We start from the raw sequence: 20,472 nt of genomic DNA, 5'->3' as shown, positions 1-20,472 counted from the left end.
CCTGCTGAGACTCCTTCTGCAGGCAGCAGGTACAGAGTTACTGCACACTGGGGTATAAGAGAGGAAGATGAAGGAGCTGCTGAAGGTGATGTAGAGGGATTAGACCTGAGGGGCCTGTTGAAATGCCCCTAGGAGTGAAGGAGGTAAAAAGAGACCATGGAGCAGAAGAGAGGAGCCGTTTCATAGCTAAAGGGAGGTTTGGTTGACTTGTTGCTTTACAGAAGAGTCAGTGGAGGAAGAGGAGGAGGAGGCTTTTATTCCTGGGTTGTTTTGGGATTCATACATACAGTAACATGCAGATATATGATAAAGATATTTACCGAGACTGTGGAGCTGGGAGTGTTGGTGCCATATCCAGAGGAAGGTAACGAGGCCAGAGACCAGCGTCTGCCATCCGTCCTGAACAGGACAGAAAAAAACAGATGAAGATACCAAGAAAAAAAAACAAGATTTATAGAGTATATGATATTATTTAATGCCATGTTGGGAAGATGCAGAGTCACGACACTGAATAAAGACAGTGGTTCTGTTTTAGGAGGGAAAATGCAAACACAAGGAGGACATGGAGTCAAAGTGCAGGCAAAGCCACGAGGAGAATCCACAGTGTGCAGACTTTAAAGGGTAAATACTGATCATTATTCAAACCTAGGCTTTATCCTTACATACTTTGGGGCTTGAATGATTTATAGATATAAAGGTTTTGGTCTGGTTTTTCTCTGGTGCTTCAGCCTACAGCAATGAGAGAGACTATAAAAGCTGCTACATTACCAATCAAACTATTTCAGTACAACAACTACATATGTCTGACATCATTACAGAAAGGATCCCTACAAGATAGACTAGAAAGTAGTATAACGTCACTGTTTTCAAAGCCACCAAACTCCATGCACAAAAACAGTAATTTTTATAGCAATGATTGATTTGTTTATCTGTGTTTTTGTGTGACATATGCATTCAAAAGGTCTATTTTGGATTGAATTTTTAGCTAGCTAAACAATCAAACATCAACACTCTCACATTCAGCGTCAGAATTACTTGTCCTACTTGGCCTGAAATGTCAGTCATATGTTGTCCCTGATTAATGACTACCACCATAATGCTATAAAGCTCTACTACCCGGATGTAAACAAGCACAGATGACAGATGTCATCTGGTGATGCGACATAGTTTGTCAGTAAGCTGATCTAGTAAATGCAGATAAAGTTGTATGTAGGCTGTGTCTGCTTAAACTGACACAACCACTCAACCAGCAATGGCTACCCAGCACAGGCGAATAGACATTAACCTGCAAGGAGAACTGAAGGCTGGTGGTGCTAGCTCTGCTAGTGGAAGCCATACCCTGCAAACCAATTTACATAATTTACGTGCAGACTCTGTTTAGATTAGTCGATTTCAACAGTTTTCTGAGTGTTCTCTTACCTTAGCTGGAATTTAATTTTCCATTGAAATTAGTGGGACATTAGTCTTTTTGCGACATCCCGAGTTTCAGTTCAACAATAATTATGTCACACATACAGACAAAAACTAACAAATGGGAGTAAGATCGATCCCCAATTTTCTAATCTGCAAGTTTAAATTACAGTTTTTATTAATGGAGTTTGGTGAGGTTGGCGAGAAAGATTTGTTGACCCATCCTACTCTCTTCTGTCTAATATTTCTCAAAATGTTATGACCCGTCTGCCAACTTACAGAGACCAGATCTCAAAGAGGAGTGACCCTGCTGGGTGACTTAATGTCGTTCAGTGTGCGAGCGCTCAGCCATGCAGGACGGAGGGCAGGAGGTGGCAGCGAGGGAAGAGGAAGCAAAAGGTCTAAACAGTGAGGTCAAAACTGAGAGGTTACCTGTCAGCCCTGTGTCCGTGGCTGTGAGGGAGAGAGACAGGGGTTTTCTTTTTATAGCTGTTAGCAGCTGTCAGCCACACACACTTAAATGCACACACCAACACAAACACTTTTACGGCTCTTTCTGCAAAATTTGAAGTCGTAAAATAAACTGAGACAAACTGGATTCTTGTTTAAGACATCCAGGGATGAAAAGGGCTGATTACAGTCAAGATATTTATATGGAAAATATGTATATATACAATTTTATAAAAAAATGTATAATACTGCTTGAGCTTTGTGTGCTATTTCTGAAGTCAAAAATTCGACCCATGACAGACAAAAAAACTTGTGGGAAAATACAAAAAAGAGTGTCCCTTTAATCCTCAAAATATGGGTATAGACCTTTCAGTCTCATTTCACTATTATCAATGTATAACAGCCATTTTTTTAAGACTTTAATGAGGCTACAGAGTTTTGGAAATGTGTTGCATGATGAGGAAATTAAACATACATCATTTTTATTCTCAGAAAAACTTTGAAACCCTGTGAAATGCTGTATTTTAGGTTATTTTTATTCATTTTCAGTATTTTTTTTTTTTTTTCAAGGAAACGGAGACATGTCTGTCAAAAAAAACAACAAACACATTTTAATGCTCTGTAGCAGAAGAAGAAGAAAACATTTTTTGAGAACGAGCTATACATATAAAAAAAGGATTCTTAGACTTTAAGAAAAAAACGTCCAAACTCTTCTTTCCTGATAGAAAACTCAAATCTAAGAAGCTGTTGTTTCAACAGTGAAGCCCCCTCAGTTGTAGTTTCTCCCTCTACCACATGGTGTCACTGCTGCTCTGGCTTCTGCTGCTCAGCTGCCTCACTGAGGTCAACACTCGGACAGAGACGGATTTCCAATTTAAATCGACACTAATGCTCTTTTTGGCTGCTGCACGTCTCAGAGGCTGCGTTACAAAGAGTGATGGTGTTGTCACGGAAATATCCCAAGGGTTCAGCGTGACAGGGAAGGTGTGTCACCATGGAAACATCATCATCTTAACGAAGATGTGAGTGAAATTTTAACACATTTTTTTAAAACCCTTACTGGACATCAGGCATACAACTGTCACAGGTCCTGAAATGCTCACTCAGGCACGCACACGCACACGCACACGCACACACACACACACACACACACACACACACACACAAACACACTCCTCAGCTCTCCTTCCCTCGCAGTAATTACTGTCTGTGCACGGAGCCCAGACAGATAAGAGGTTTATTAATCCTGGTTTGAGTGACAGCTTCAGACTGATCATCTCCCTCCTCATCATCAGCAGCAGCCAGAGACTCTCCAGGCTCAAAGACCAACGAGCCGATTCTAAATGTCTCAAAGATATCAACTCTAAAAGCTCAAGCCTCTCTCACACAGTCTGACCTCTCATGTCTTCACTCTCTGTCTGATTAAAGAGCTTGACTTTGATTTTATTTCACATAAATTAACATTAATTTCAGCTTTTAACAGAGCAAGAACTGGCTGCTTGTGATAAAAAAAAAAAACTACCTGCAAAAAAAGGGCTTCATTTAGATCTTTTTAACTGTGAATGTGTGTAACAACTTAAGTCGAAACCTGCGATTATGTCACAGTTTTTAACTGTTGATCACTTGTGCAACTTCTCTTTTTTTCTCAAGAATGCCAGCATGATATCAAAACAACATTTTAGATGAGTAGAATCTTCAGCTACACCACAATTTCAGATCCTCAGCCCTGAACATGCAGCATACCTTTATTCTTCAGGCATGTTTTAGCACTAAGTGGCTTCTCCCTGCCCCTCCCTAAAGGATGCACTGATTTTGTGTTCCAGGTGTGACTCTCAAACACACCTGCATAGCCAAAGCATGGGCGTGTGTATTGCTGCGTGGCTCACCTGCGAGCAGGAACAAAGGAGAAGTGTGCAGCTGTGTTGGGGGAGAAGTTTCGGGGGCTGTCCAGAGGGCTGGTACCTGAGGGAGAGGAGGGAGAGGAGGAAGAAACAAAATAAAAAGGTTAGCATTATATTGCTCTGTTTCAACATCAAATCGTGGCTTTATATCAGAGGAACAAACTAAATAAATGAGCTGCCATAAATCACAAGTGTCAGAGAGAGAGAGAGTGACTCAACACTTTTGAACAGATTGAAACAAGTTCACAGTGAAGTAAGCAGAGATATGTCAGTCACTTGTTGTTTGATGATAAAGCTGACACTCAATTCCTTTAAAACTCTCCTGGTTGGATTGAAAGAAGAATAACTTTGTTGGAAAATTTCAAAACAACACAATAACTCTCTTCAGGCAGGGGTCAGGTGTCTGAAGGTTTGTAACGTCCCAGGAGGAACAGAAAGGAAAGAAAAACAAGAAGTGAAGGTTGTGAGGCAACAAAAGAGCCGGGCGAACTGCAGCTGAAAAAGGGCCAGTGGCTGCTGCGCAAATCTATGACAGATACTAGAAGGAGAAATAAAGACTGTGAGTAGACAGAACTATCCAAGCAAAATAATGAGTTAAAAGGCATTCCTGCACCTTGTGTTTCTAACTAAAACAATCCTAAGGTGTGTGTGTGTGTGTAAGATACTAAAGCTTAACTCAAACCTGACCTGGAAACAGGAGCCTTATAACACAGCAATCTGAATCAGTACTGTTTATCAAAATAATAAGTTTGTGTGTGTGTTCTGTATTGTATTTATGCACATATATGTGTATGAATGTTTATAAATGTATGTCTAAAGTTGTTGAAAATCAATAAAAACAATGTTGGGGAAAAAAAAATCCTTCTGCTGACCTACAAAGTTCTGAATGGTCAGGGACCTCTGTATCTTAAAGAGCTCACAGTGCCCTATTACCTCTCCAAAAATCTCTCCCAGCATGTAGGCCTGCTCGTCATACCTAAATTTTCCAAAAGTGGTATGGGAGGTAGGGCCTTCAGTTATCAGGCCCCTCTCCTTTGGAATATACAGTCAGGGTCTGGGAGGCAGACACCCTCTCTATTTTAAGAGTAGGCTTAAAACTGTCATCTTTGATAAAGCTCCTAGTCAGAGCTGGCTCAGGCTTGGACAAGCTCTTAGTTATGCTTCTATAAGCTTAGACTGCTAGGGGAACTGACACACTGGGATCTTGTCTGTCTGTCACTTACTTTAAGTCTTCCTGTCCCACTAAACTTAGATCCCATAGATCTTGCTGTGGACGTGTCAGACTCCAGCTGCTACAACTACTAATATCAATCTCACCACTATATGTCTGTCTAACATATATCTGGTTCTGCTTGAGGTTTCTGCCTCTATCATAAAAACTCTGTTCTGGTTTCATTTAACAGTGACTTTGAGCTAGAGATTAAACTTTTTAGAAGTTTGATCAAATATTCAACAGTTGAAATGAACTCTGGGAAATCCTGCTCCCAAACTGAGGGATTCTCATAGGATTGTTTTTATGTGAGGAACATGAATTTATAAGTATCAAGCTTCAAACAAATGCAGAAGACATTTCTCCCTGCATGTTCAGAAAGAGATGAAATAATGCTCCTCTATGAAACAGCAGAGAGCAGAGTGAAGTCTTCCTCCATTTTCCATCTCAAGAGCATGAATGGAAGATTTATGAAAGGTAGAAAGGAATCTGGAGCGATGACGACATTTTAAATCAAGAGAGAGGGATAAGAGAAAGAATGGGATAGAGGATAGAGAGAGCTGGACACAGAGTGAGAGTTTGATGGAGCGTCTCATTTCTTCAGAAGAAAGAGGAGAAAGGTGAAGAGGGCCGACTAATCTGTCTTCTCCATCCTCAGAGAAGAGTGGATGAAGATCAAAGAAGGAAAGAGTGTTTACATCCTCTGAAAACGTGCAGAGAGTTAATTTACAGAGAGCTGTCTTTGAGGAAAAACACGAGAGAGTGAAGAAACGGACGTCAGAAGAAGAAAGGGAGTAAGTCTCGAACATCAGAGAGGATGAAGGCTGAACACAAACACGCACGCACACACGCACACACACACTTAAATGGATGCATGGGAGAAGAAAAGCTGGCGGCCTCGGAAACAGGAGCAGAGATTAAGTAGTCGGACATTTCCACATCAATTATGCATTCTTCCTCGGCAGCACGTCTGAGCGGAAACTCAAATATTAAAATGAACATTTGCCTCCTGTCAGATGTGCATCTGTGGGAGTGTATGTGCAGCAGGACAGAGCGCACACACACACACACACACACACACACACACACACACACACACACACACACGCATACGCACACACATACACACACACACACGAATGAACACGTGTGTTATTAGTCAAACAGGAGCTTGTTAGTGTGAAACACGTCACATGTGATCTTGTGTGTTTGATCGATTTATGCTGAAGGAACGTGACGGAGAGACGGGTCTAGTCAGGGCAGTCCCTACACCGTCACACTCCATGGATCCAGTTGTGTGTGCATATGTGTGTGTTTAAATTTTAAGACAAAACGTAAGGCTTGGTAACACACAGAAGAATTCAGTTTCCTCTGTAAGGACAAATCCCACACTGCAGTGATGAGAAAACTAGCCTGTATGTGTAAAGGTGCTTTTCGACTGCAGGAACTGTCCCGGGGAACTAGGGACCTTTTGAGGAACCATTTGTGTTCGCCAGCAGGAACAGGGACCAAAGTAAGTTCTGAGGTAGTTAATCTCCCCCTAAAAAGACCCTGCTTGGGGGAAAAGTACTTCCTAAAGGTCCAGGAACTGAACGTTTCTGATTGGTAGAGTACCCGCAGTGTTTCTATTTCACAAGCTGTCCACAATAAAATCCCACACAGATGTGATTCACTTAGTTTAATAACCTCTTAACATACTTAATAACGTCTTCTTTGAGCCTGATAGCGTGAATGTGTTCCTGTTAGCTCCAAGTGGACAGTCTGAAGAGTGACCCTGTAAACTTGAGATCCTCAGTGTTTGTCCAGTTTACAACAGCTGTTGAAACAGAGGGAGTCCACAGGAAGGCATCCTAGTTTAGTTTTTATTAAAATGCAAAATATCCTTATCAGATAAGTATAAAATGATAATCTAAAGACGTTTCTGAGGGATGTATACGTCTGAAAGTCGCCAATTAACAAGATTGCTTTTTAAACCGAAACATCAGTCGCTCTCTGCCATGGTTTTTAAAATAGCTTGAAGTCTAGCGTCTCGGGCGTGTTGAAACAATCAATCAATCAATCTTTATCTGTATAGCACCAAATCACAACAACGTTATCTCAAGACACTTTTTCAAACATAGGAGGTCTAGACCACTCTACGTCAATATATATCTAATCTATCAGAATATATATCTAAAAAAAAAAGGAAATGTTATCAAAGACGACAAATTGGCCATAATCCTCCTGTCAGCCACCACCTCCACAGGGTCCAGCAGCTTTGCTACTAGTACTTGTCTCATTCCAAGTGTTGATTCAGCGATTCCATCTGCAATGCCATAACGTATGATCAAAAACAGCAGAAAAGGAATCTCCTCCGTGCTAACAGGCTAACTGTAGTGTTGCATGTCACGCCACCGGCCTGTCTGTCTCCTTCTATGACGTCATCTTTGTTTTATTGCCCTCTAACGGTCTGGCGTTGAGGTGCAATTACTTTTATCTTTTCTCCATACGTCACTGGTCTGATTTGCATGATCACCACAGGACTTCAGACCTCAGTGGAAACGCAGACAACAATGGGCCACCGGAACAATTTAGTTCCTTGAAGAGTAGTTCTGGTCGAAAAGCCCCTTAAGATAAGGGATGTGTGCATCGAGTCGGCAACAATGTTGTCACTCTCACTTGTTGGCAACAGAGTTAAAAATCGGTTTAAGGAATGACCAAAATATTTCCTATTGTAGGCTCAAAACCTTGGGCAGTAGCTCTGGTTAATGTCTGCTGCCATGATGCTCTAATGCTCTACTACCTGGATGTAAGCAAGCCCAGATCATAGATGTAATCTTGTAGTGCAGCATGGTTTTTCAGTATCTTGATCTAATAAATAGAGATAAAGATGCACCTCAAAATATCTGCACATTAGGAGGGGTATTTTGGTTTCACTTTAAACAACTGGATAAGGCATAGATGTGTCATCCATCTTCATTAAGCCAATGCCTACATCCAGTCACGAGTCACAGCTGTGGAACAGAGCCAGCATGCAAAAAGGAAACCTGCATCCAAAGCTGCAAAGGTCACTCATCCCACAGGGGTCCAGAGTCTTTTACAGGTTTACAGACTCTGAGGGGATTTAAAATCTATTTAAGTAATGTTTTATACATCTTATCAGGAGGAGGAACCTGTGTGGATTTGAAACTGAATAATGAGGCAGAGCTGAGTGTAAATCAGGGCTCAGAGCGCCTGGTAGGTGTCTCATCTCGACAGGTGAAAACTGAAGCTGCTCTGCTGTCACATTTTTAGACTTTTCTTCCTTCAAACTGCAGCGACTCTGACCTACTTTAACAAATATACCAGCAGTATGAGAAACATGCAAATGTAATATCTGCTTTGTGCCTCTTCAAGTTGGCTGTGTCTCAGGGGAGAGTGTGGTTGGGATAACAAAATGCAGCTATAATTGGGGAGGGGGCGGAAAGGAGGAGAAAAACTTGTATTCCCTCCCGAGTGTGTGACAAGAAAGTGAATAAGAGAAAAGCTCCGATCCTCGCTTTCTTTCATTACAATTACAAAGAGGAACCGTGGGTTTGTTTGACAGGATTCATCAGAAGTCAGAGCACACAGAGCTGTCAATCATCCGCTGCCCTTTTGCTAAATAACAGCTCGCTGTCAGCTGGGAGAGGACGGGAAAGTTCAAGGAGGGTGGACAAGAGGAAGAAGAGGAGATGGAGAGGTTGAGACGAAGGATGTGAAAAAAAGGAGATGTGGAAACGAAGGATTTATGCAGACTCTCAACATTTAATAAAAGTCACTTAAGGAAAGGACCGGCCCTCAGGATATAAAACGTTGAGGTATTCCCGTCTGATTAGCAGCAAACGGTTGCTTGATTGAAACCATGATGAAATTCCTGATTAGAGGCAGAGATTGAGAGAAAAGAAAAAGCAATCATCTCTGAATTAAAATGGTCTACAGGAACGAAGGGAAAGATTTAATACCCCCAGTGCTCCATATTAATCAGCTACATACCACTTACTGTGAGACTTCAGCCTGGGCTCAGACTAAACACTGGTTCCTAAAAGCCTCAAATCAACATGGAACTGTGCAGGAGTTTCTCAGGCTCTAAAAAAGTAACATTCATCTGCAACATCTCATCAGCAGTGTCTCTAAAATCAAGACGTTGAGGCAGACTCCTAGAGTGGCGGTGTTGTTGCCATGGAAACACAGCAGCCACAGCAGGAGAAGGAGAAGGAAAACAGATGAAGGGCTTAAAAGGATGGAGAGACAGAAGGACAGAGTGCTGCAACAAAATGTGACCCCAAACCATTCATAACAGTAGCAGACTGAACCAAGACATTTAAAATATTTTCTGTCACTCTGATGAACACTAAACCATAACAGTGTCATACCTGTGGGATCAATACTCTCTGTAAATATACATGTAAATATACAATGCAACAATTCTCCAAGCAGAATTCCATATTTCTAAATTTGTATTATTTAACTACTATTTTTATAATGTAAAAACTACCTCTGCTACTCACCACTGCACTTTATCATATTACTGCTACTCACCACTTACACATTATTTTAGCCTGTACATCTTAGTCATGCCTATTGTTCTTTTGTATTTATAGCTTATGTTATTGTTATTATTTTAATTTTATTTTTATTTGTAGGTCTTATTCTTATGCCTTGTACAAAGAGAGCACAGTTTACCAAAGTCAAATTCCTTGTGTGTTCAAGCATACCTGGCCAATACAGCTGATTCTGATTCTGATTCTTCTGATTCTAAGGGCTTTTGATGCCAACCTCTAGTGGACACTTGGGGAACTGCAGTTTGTAACACTTGTGGAATCTCTTCATATTTTAAAAACAGATGTCACTTGGTTTGAACAGAGAAACTGAACTTTATGTAGACAAAAGTGTGATGAGATGTGACAACGAAGCATTAGCAGAAAAATGAAAAACAAACAAAAATACTGAAGCTAATCTTTGCAGGTTGTGGTTTGATCTTTGTTTGGTTAAAGGTTATAGTTAAACAAAGACTCAGTCCGTCTGAAATAAATCTGAGCAATGTCACGTTGATGTCCTCGTATGCATTGATAAACAAACAAACAACAGGGCTGCAACCAAGCAACATTTTAACTGTAGATAAAGGTCTGTGTGTGTATCAGTGTGCCTGTCTGGCAGGTTGGCTAGTTCCTTTATTTCCTGAGCAGGAAATGAGATGCGTGTGTGTGTGTGTGTGTGTGTGTGTGTGTGTGTGTGTCAGCCAAGGACAAACACACACAACTCCTCAGGATGTCTCTGTCTGCAGAGTCAGATATGATAGTCGATATTTTAACATCTTCTCATCTTTGTCTCCCTCCGTTCAGTCGCTGTCACAGATCCATTTTTATTCTGTCCTTCCAATCCATATTTCGACTCTGTCGCTCGCCCTCTCCCCTTCAGTCACCATCAATCAATATCACTATTATTCATCTCTTTTCCATCTCTCTTTACATTTGACGAGTGTGTGGGTTGCTGGTCCCACATACTTGTCAAGCAGGTTTGACAAAAATCCTGTCAGCGCAAATTTCATGTGTCACACGGAACAGCAGCAGATTGAAGCGACCTAATATGAAGCACTGAAAAGAGTGCTTTCCAGACTAACACCACATCATCAGATCCCACACTTCATAACATCGGTGAGGTTGAGAGCAGGCATGATAAACTGCATCTACAACACATTCCTGCATATTTTTAGTCCTATGTTTGTAAAATCTTTCCATACCTGATAACATTTGTTGAAAAGGGAGACATTTTTTGCTGTGTTGCAAAATCAGGATTTACCCAGAAACCTTCTCCAAATATAACCCTTAACTGAAATGTGCAAAATCTTTGAATTCTTAGAAAATGTCTAAACTTACAAAAATGAGTGGCGCACATGTATTCCAGGTAGAGTGGTTTGTGTCTTTCAATCACTTTTTTTTCATTAGTAATATTGACATGTATCATTCATAATTTAAAATTTGGTGATAATTGTGTTCTCGATAATTCCTAATTTTGTGTAAATTCATAATTAGACAATCCCACATTTCATAATAATTTGTAACTTGATAATTAAACAAATGGCAAAAAATTGGTAATTTGATAATTTATAATATGACAATTCTAAATTTGATGATAATTTGTAATAATTATAATAATTAAATGATCATTTGTAATAATTATAATAATTAAATGATCATTTGTAATACGGTAAGACACAATCTAGCACTAATTTGAATTTAATCATCCAAAGTGTTGTAATAAGTCTTAGATAAATAATTCCAAATTCGGCGATAATTAATAACTTGATAATTCATAATTTGGCTACAATTGGTAATTCTATAATTCAATATTTGGCGATAATAAGTAATCGAACACCACTATACATGTCTTTCCAGCAACTGTTGCTGAAGTTTTCTTCTTCTCCTGTTATTTAATTCAGTTGGCAAACAGCTGTCAGACGCATTACAGCCACCATCTGGCGGGAGTACCGTATTACAATCTTCGACCGGTAAAAACGATCAAAAATTGTATTTTTGAGATGAGATAATATTCACATTAACTCTTCGATTTTTAATAAATAATTAGTGCTAAAAAATCATGACCCATGCCTAGTTTGCCAGGTCTTTGGACACATATCCTACTTAGAGGTTGAGGAACATGTATTTGATTGGTATTGAGTACAGCAGCAGAGTGGTGAGTGTTGCTGCTTTTTCCTCTTACAGCCTCACGCCAGAGATCCAGCACGATGCTGGATTACTTGAAGCCCTGCATGATTTATTATAACAAAGTGTTCAAGTAAGGATCTACCAAGTTCAGTCATTAAATACCCTACATCACTATGTGGCTTAAAGTTTACAGCTGAATGCACAATTTCAGCAAAGAGGTTATCCTCTTGTGTAGCATGAAGTCACACCTCTGTATTAGCTGCAGCCCACTTTCAAGAACAAGAGAGAAAGGTGCTAAAAGTGCGTCTGACATCAATTTTTAATGTGATGTAAAAGTAGGGCAATTTTAAGTCTGCAGGCAGCACTCTGCATTGATTGCTGAAATCAAATCAAATACCTGATCGTGCTGAGCTCAGTGTGCAGTCTGAGAGGTAATTAAGCTTTGTTGGAGGGTGATAGTGAAACACACAGGGGGGAATAAATCCCAGTGACTGTTAAATAGTATGCTCAACCTTAGTCCTGCTAAACATAAAAAAAATAAAAATAAAGCGTGCATGTGCATGTGTGTGTGTTACCTGTGTGTCCATGTAGAGGAGAGTGGGGTCGAGGCAGGGTGGGGGAGGTACTGGACGTCACAATCAGGCTCTTCCTGTTGCTCGTCCGACAGCTGAAGACAAAACAAACACAGTTGAAGTGAATTCATCTAAACACCTCATCCAGTCAACATGACACCTGTTCTGTCTGCACAACATCTTGATTCTGTGAATTTTAAGAAGCTTTGCAATGAACCAAACACAGATTCCTGATCACTGAGTGTGTGCGTTGTTAGCTACAATCCCACATTAGGAAAACACACTCAGCACATAAACTCTCGTGAATGTCATCTGTGCAGAATCCAAAAACGGCTGAGCACCAACCCCCCTGCAGCTCTGCATCAATAACAGCAGGTGTCCACTCTATCTGCACACACACATCTGATGATCACACACACATGAGACAGTGTTTGTGTCATGCAGACGCTCTGCTGCTGAACTCACAGATGTTACAGTGTCAGTGAGGCGAGAGCTGCTGCACACTCTGTCTGTCCTTCACACCAGAGGACACACAGAGACATGAGAGAGACAGAGTCACAGCTGCAAACGTGCAACACAGCCAACAGTCACAGGAAGGTTTTCAGTTCACCTTGAAGTAATCAACAGAGAACATCAGGTTCTTTCAAGCTTTTCTTTACAAACAGGATGCATTGTGCTGAAACCCCTTTGCACGCAGTCAGTGTCCATGAGATCAGTTTGAATACTACGTATGGAAACCCCTAAAGTTCCCTTTAAGGCAGGTTGTCTCTCCAGCAGCTTCATATTTACAGAGATGCTGCACCCAGTTAGGGGCTGAGTTATTACAGGACTGGAGTCAGTGCTGCAGCATCAAAAGCCCAAAGTTTGTTGGTGTTAGTTGGTTCCATATCAACTTTGTATTTGCATGTACTAATCATCTTTAAGTTTGCTGCAGTTTGAGATTGATCTTTTATTTTCCTCAAGCTTTTAAGGCAACCCTAAATTTCAGTGCTAACATTTTTTATAGCTTGATCACGAGAAATTTTAAATAATATTAGCTAAAATGAAAGTTTTATTGGGTTGGAAAGGCACGACCACGAAAATGGCACAAAAGTTGCAAATCAGGAGTATCTGTGATGCAGAGCTTGCATTGTTTCCACTGCCTCAGGTCAAATTTTGTCTTTGCCATGTATTTTAAACTTTGCAGTGAATTTGTAATCTTGTGAAAATTGCTCTGCATTCAAGGTCAAGTTTATGCTGGGCAAATTTCAGAGCCCACGGTATGTTTAAAAATCAAAACTTAAAGTTAAAAGTGAACTTTTGCTAATTACTCTGATGAATTAAAACCAATATTAAGATTAATTACTAAGGAACAGGAGTTCACTGTCCCAACAGAGACCATAGTCCAATAAAGAGCAACAATTCAGCTAGTTAAATTTTGGCTGATAAAACTGAAGTCATGCTCCAATAAATAAACACTGAATATACTCAAACTGTCTGTCTTGTCATTATTTGAAATGACTGATCTTTCATTTGCATGTCTTTTTTTTGCACTGATCCTCTGTTCTCTGCAGCTGTTGTTTTGCACATCTGTGGTTAGTTATTGTGCATGACTTGGAGCTGAGATTACTGATTTAGAATATCTGCTCAGTGCAGCTTTGACTGCTGGACTGCACGTCCTCCTTCATGTCTGCATCCTCTCATCTGTTTGAAATCTCTATTAAGTGAAGAAACGGACACATGCATGTGATTCTGACTGTGTCTTGTGGTGCCGGTTCTCACTGACAGCATGTGTGTGTGTCGTGTTAATTGGCCCATCACATCTGCTGGCTGTAATTATGTAGATGTGTAGCGGCAGTGTAGACAGGCTGAACCTGCCGGGATGATCTGCAGGAAGCATGAAGAGATTAGCGCTGAAACACTTCATCCATGAGATGTGTCTGTCTCAGGTTTGTCTCGTTAGAGGTCTTCATTTCTAAAGTTTGTGGGCTCGTATTTCTATAGTTGTGAGGACCAGTAAGGCTTCAAGTTGAAGGATAACTTTGTCATTCAGGCTGCCTCTCACTCAGGGAGTACTGAGCCAATCCTGGTATCAGATATCAGTCTACAGATCCAGAAAGCTAGAGGTATTTGATGCTTGTAACTCCAACTATTCCAACAGCATCTTGCTGTATGTGCAAAGCTCATGTTTCGAGCAGTGAAGGTAACGTAACAAATTACAACAAAAAATTTAATGAAGCATAACAAGAATCATAATTTTGAAGAATACAGCAAGTTCAACCAACTAAGTACAGAAGACGAAATAAGGCAGTGACTGTGGTCAGCTGTATGGCAAAGATGCAAGAAACTTTCCAGTGATAAACGCAGAGAAGGTTTGTGGGTTTATTGTTCTGAATGAGAAACTCCTGCAAGTAGTTGAAGACGAAGAATTATTCCAATTGAAGGTACAGTTAACATTTTACGAAAGAAGTAATAACAGTCGGTTATTTATCTCATTTTGATTTGCAAAGTTAGAAAACCACGATGTTGCAAAAACATTACTTATAGTCTCACCTTCACGTTGCGTAATTCAGGATGTTAACTTAAGGTGCTTTTTGACTGCAGGAACTTTCCCCAGGAACTAGGGACATTTAGAGGAAGTATGCACATTTAGACAGAAGGAAGCAGGGACAAAATTTAGTTCAGGGGTATATCCCCCTGAAAAGCCCCTGCTAAGTGGGGTATTGCTTTTCCAAAGCTCCAGGAACTTGGGGCCTGCAATGCGGAATTTTTCTAATTGATAGAGTAGCTGCAGTGTATTGGATTGGATCACATTGGTATCAGCGTCGGATGATTCCAAAGCCCAGACATGGATGAGAATCTGTATTGGACCTTATTCTCACTTCTTTAAAACGTGTCATTTCTTTAGTAAGATTAAGTCAGGATTTTAGTAAACAACATGAGTGCACCAGATCACAACACTCCTTGTTTGGATTGTCCCAAAATGTTTAGTCGAGGGGAGGACATTTATTCATATCATTAAAAAAAAAGAGAGATTCATGAACTCTTCTACGCCTCAACTAGTTTTTTAATCTGCACGATTCACAATACACATTAAAAATCTTATCTTTACAGCACACTATGTGACCATATAAAACTGACAAACATAACCATAAATCCTCTGTGCTGAGGTGTTTGTGTGTGTGTGTGTGTGTGTGTGTGTGTGTGTATGTGTGTGTGTGTGTGTGCGCGTGTGTGTGCGTGCGTGTGCATGTGCATCTGTGTGCTGTAATCTACATAACCTGTATAATTTGACATGTGTGTTTGTAATTGTATAATAAGTTTAGGTGTGCATGTGGGGAATATTCGATGTTTGATGCACGGAAGAGCTGTGTCTAATTCACCCTCCTGACATAGGATTACTGCATGTACTGTCGAGTTTTCATGCTGGGTGTGTGTGGAGAAGTGTGTATGTCTGTGTGTGTGTGTGTGTGTGTGTCCTGCCATCTGTTAACATGTGCAGCATCAGCAGTTGTAGCGCAGCATGTCGTCTACACACACAAACACCCACACCCACACACACACACACACACAGCTTGTATGAGGGATGAGCTGCCATGTTGGATGTTCAGGGACTTTCTTCATTTCACACACTGCACACACACATTCCTGAGATATTTAACATTTCTTGATTTTATTCTGGAAGGAGGATGAGACTCCGAACTTCCTCTGAACTCTTAATATCTACACTGTTGAGTTGAGCTTATCAGGGTATGTTTATTTTTTGTAGAAATGTCCGTGAAAGACGCGCTAAACTCTGAAAAACAGGCAGAAATCCATGTGAAGGAATCATGTCACCCTCCGTTCACGGTTTATTTTTTACTCTCCTGTAGATCAGCTTTCACGTTTCTGCACTTTTGCAGCTGAACTGCTGTGCAATGACTTGAAGGCTCTCTAGCACACATTTGTAATAAATTGGAAATAATCAACAATTTCTGTATTTACCCGCAGAGAGCAGCGTCTTAATAAGAAATTGTGAGGATACTACTCTTCATGATTGATTAGAGAGGAAAGTAGAGCAATAGAAAGGAGAAAAAGAGGAGAAAGAGATGAAATAATACAGTAGGAGGAGGAGGAAAATAACTTCTGACAGAGGAGGATTTACAGTCGACAGCAGCACACTGTGCGTCCCACTGAGACTGAAGCAGCGCTCGGTTCAGTCGGGTTAAATTACAGCGACTGTCGCTCACTCTGCTGCTGTTCAACGCTAATGAACAAAGCTCAGTGGTCGCCTCATGAATATGGATAGACAGAGCATTAAGAGGCGGTGAAACACCTGTCAGATGAGTGAAGATGAAAAGAGGGAGGGATGGCACAGAAGACATTTCTGTAAGAAAGACGAGCTGGAGACATGGAGGGTTTCAGTCCATGTCTACATGTCTGACAGAAGCAGAACCAGAAGCAGGTTTAGGTCGAGTTTGTGGACGCAAACGAGGATTTTACTTCAGTTTAACCCGTGCATGAAAATAAAGAAAGACATCAGCCCATGAGAGGAACGACAAACATGCCAAGAGTGACATAAACGGCATCATTGAACGATAATCATTAATATACTTATTACACGAAACAACAATAAGACGAGCAGATGGTGGGAAGTGCAGAAAGACAGTTTTTTTTTATGCCACAAACTTTAGTTCACTCCAAACTTTCTCCTGACTTTCACCCACAGATGCAGAGCACTCTCACTCTCTGAGAGAGTCGACTTTCTTTCCCCTGCAGGCGTTTCAGGCCCCCTGCTGGGAAACATGGCTCCATTATGCAGAGCTGACTCAAGGCTACATTTCTGTGCGAGTCTGTGTGTGCCTCAGTGTGTGTTTGTGTGTAAAGTGTGCTTTTGCGTGCCTCCCATCATTGTCAAAGCACCGAGCTGTCAGGGTACAGCAGTACTGACCGAGTGCTGCAGGTGAACCTCTGCCGCTGCTGCTCAGTTTGATTACTCTCTCTGGCTGCAGAAGCTTTTAGGAGCAAAACTTCAGTCGAAATTTCAGCCCAGCAAGTCCAAATTGAAGGTTATACTTTAAGTTTTCGATTACATGCAAAGACTAAAATCAACATGTATGAGAGCATGACTTTGCAGCTGACCTGATTAGAGATTTATTTTGATTTCGCATCACTCAGGTAAGTTCATTCTTTAAAATTACTTGACGCCCAGACAGCCAATCAGTGTTCAGATCGCACTGACAAAGAACAGAAGACAGTGAGATTTCTTTCTATCTTATCATTTGCACATTATGGCATGTGTCAGAAGGGCTTTTCAAAGATGGGGACACTAAACAATGTGCAAAATGACGAGACTGAAAGGTATCTTGATAGTGAATAAATATTGTTGATTCCAGACAAGCAGCTCATTAAAATAATGAACTTATTATTAGGGATGCACTATATATATCTGTCCGATAAGTCATCAGACAATGATGGAAGAAGAAGAAGCAGCAAAGGTCTACGAGGAATATGAAAGAGTTGCAGCTGCGGCTAGCATTTGTGCTGAAAAAACAGGGAGTGCTGGTTCGACAGGCGTTTGAGAACTGCAGAAAGTTTAGCAGAATCAACGCAAAGCTAACGTGATGAATGAGAAAATCAGTGAACTAATGAGAGATCTTCTACAGGTAGAAGAGCAAGGATTTCAGCAGCTAATGGTGTATTTGGAACAGTATCCTGAATATCTTTCTGCATGTTCCACAGTTTGTAGGATCTGGAGCTGGCAGCTGGTATATTTCAGTGTTTGCACCTTTGTGTTTACTCCTGTTTCAGCAGCGATACGAGCTGCTGCATGTAAACCCAGAATGTAATAACTCTGCTTCAGTAAAACTCAGAGATGTGACAGAGCTGACAGCACAGAGAGAGCAAACAGCTGTTAAACTATACACACACACACACACACACACACACACACACACACACACACACACACACACACACACACACACACACACACACACACACACACACACACACACACACACACACACACAGGTGAGTGTGTGTGGATAAGATCTTTAGCTAAACTCATTTCCCTCTGTGCGCTCAATAATGTTGATCTGAGGGTTAAAGCCAGCACAGGAAATCAATGTGATGGACCCCTCCACTGTGTGTGTTTCTAATGTATTCACTGCTGTCTCTTTGTGCTCTCAGGTAACAGAGGTAGCTACCAGGTGAACACCGTAATGGACAAATATTAAAATCAGTTACCTGTTTTTCCTGAGTAACTGCAGGTTGTTTGTGCACAACTCTTGTCGTTGCCTTTTTCGGAGCACCTGTAGTCCCTAAAAGTGCTTTTTTTTATTAAAATCGTACATACACATTTTTTAATGTTGGGACTTCAGGGACTCCAAAGCTAATGTTCACTTTTAAAAAAATGTTAAATTACAATGTTTTTTTTTTTTCAAGGAAACTAAGTGTATGTCACTGTATCAGCACTGTTTCGCTGTATAACGTAGTTAAATCTACATTTTCTTATTGCGTCAACACTTGAAACATGTTTTTCCAATCAAAATATAAATAAACAAATCAATGAAGAGTATTTATGAATATAAGTTTAACATTTTCACTGTTTTTTTTTTTTTTAAGTTATATTTTTGGGCATTTCCGCCCTTAATGGACAGGACAGCTGAAGAGAGACAGGAAACCTGGGGAGCAGAGAGTGGGGGAGGACATGCATCAAATGGTCAAGTCTGGAATCGAAGCCAGGACCTCTGTGACAGGGGCTACAGCCTCTGTACATGGGGCACGCGACTAGACCACTAGGCCGACAACGCCCAGACATTTTCTCTGTTATTAACTGAAACTTTTGCAGCACTAGCATCCACAGTCAGCTGAAACTCAAAACCCCCATGAGGATCACGAAGCCGCTTCCCATTAGTCCTACACTCGGTTACATCTCCACTCTGTTGTGGTGCATGTGTGGCAACTCCAACATGTGAAGCATCTATATAAACATCCCAGTTTCTCTGTTATTTTCTTTGCACAGATTTTTTAACCAATCCAAATTTTCCCTTGCATGACTCCATCTTTGAGAGCATGCTTCAGGCAGGATCAAGTAATGATCTCATAATCTGTCCTTTTTCATTCCAGCCTTCTTTTGGAACTCAAACAAGAAAATCAGCTGGTTCAGATTTCTGTGTGTCTCTTTCTTTGACCCATAACAAAAATAAATCAATAACAGTCCAGTAATTACTTTCTATATTTGCATTTCATGCTTTTAAAGTGCAAATATGGACACTTCTTTCCCTTTGAGGAAAGCTATAAAGAGGGTGGAAAGGCAAACTTGAAGTCTTTGAAGAGAAGGTCAGAGTGAAGCAGAAGAGACGACTGAAGGATGAAGAGAACTTTATTTTTCCTCTGAATGTTAAATGTGGTGTTCAATATAAGGATTCTGTCTCCTTAACCTTCAGGTCGGCCTTTTTGTGTGAGCTATGAGTCAGTTTTTTTCCTGATTACAGCCCGACAAGAGCCGTCAGCGCCACCAAACCTACACAGAAACCTGCTGGAGCCTGTTGCTATGCAGGAGTCCCTCTGGTTTTCCTCCACAGCCTCATTCTCCTTTAAACACACATGCCGAGACAAACACACAACAGGAGGCAGTGACAAGGAGCAGAGACGAAGAAATCTGTCCCAATGTGTGCGTGAAAGCGACCACTGTTATTACAGGGAGGAGGAGGAGGGAAATTGCTGCTTGGACGCGATAAGTACAGCTCTGTTTCTGCCTTTCCTCCTGCTGGAGGAGCCACTTTGGGCTCTGACAGACAGAACAGAAAGAGAGGAGGAGGAGAGGAGAGAAGGAGAGGTTAACTGGGGAAATGAGGGGATATGGTTGCTTGCACAAACGTCAAATTGCGCCTTGCAACATGGACTTGCATCACAAACACGTAAGTCATACGCAGATGGAGGAAATTAAATAAAAAAACAACCAAACACACCGCAGTCTGAGCAACATCCAGTCTTTTTTTTACCCGTGACTCATATTTAGACACGAACACAGCCCGGGTCGAACAGAGCTTCCTGGAAAAGACAAATCCAGTTATCTGACCTTCATGTTGAGCAACTCCTGCTGAGCATCTAAGAGCTGCAAACAGAAGGAGGGAGGCTGAGGAGCTGGGGATGGAGCGGCAGACAAACTAATCGAGCCACAAAAAGCGAAACGAGGAGCAGAAGAAGAGGAGAAAAAATGCAAACTAATAAAAGAAGGATGGAGTGAAAATGACGCGTACCTCTTGGAGCGCCGCAGCATGCTTCTCTCAGGCAGGGAG

At 41.0% G+C, this 20,472-nt stretch overlaps 1 protein-coding gene across 7 annotated transcripts in view; it reads right to left on the bottom strand.

Annotated features, from left to right (window-relative positions):
* The window catches only part of mast2 (microtubule associated serine/threonine kinase 2), a 205,873-nt gene that overhangs the window by 38,241 nt on the left and 147,160 nt on the right, over positions 1-20,472 (bottom strand). For 4 of the 7 annotated variants that reach the window (XM_034706252.1, XM_034706245.1, XM_034706288.1 and 1 more), the window contains 4 exons: positions 12,212-12,303; positions 3,747-3,822; positions 1,843-1,863; positions 321-399 (listed from right to left, as the gene is read on the bottom strand). In XM_034706252.1, coding sequence (XP_034562143.1) covers positions 321-399; positions 1,843-1,863; positions 3,747-3,822; positions 12,212-12,303 — 268 coding nt within the window. The remainder of the gene's footprint in view (positions 1-320; positions 400-1,842; positions 1,864-3,746; positions 3,823-12,211; positions 12,304-20,472) is intronic. The other 3 variants (XM_034706271.1, XM_034706262.1, XM_034706297.1) reach the window with 1 other exon arrangement.

The sequence above is a fragment of the Notolabrus celidotus genome, chromosome 2 (genome assembly GCF_009762535.1).
Source record: "Notolabrus celidotus isolate fNotCel1 chromosome 2, fNotCel1.pri, whole genome shotgun sequence".
Taxonomy (NCBI): Eukaryota; Metazoa; Chordata; class Actinopteri; order Labriformes; family Labridae; genus Notolabrus; species Notolabrus celidotus.
Note: the sequence above shows the minus strand (reverse complement) of the source record. Positions and strands in the feature narration are given on the sequence as shown.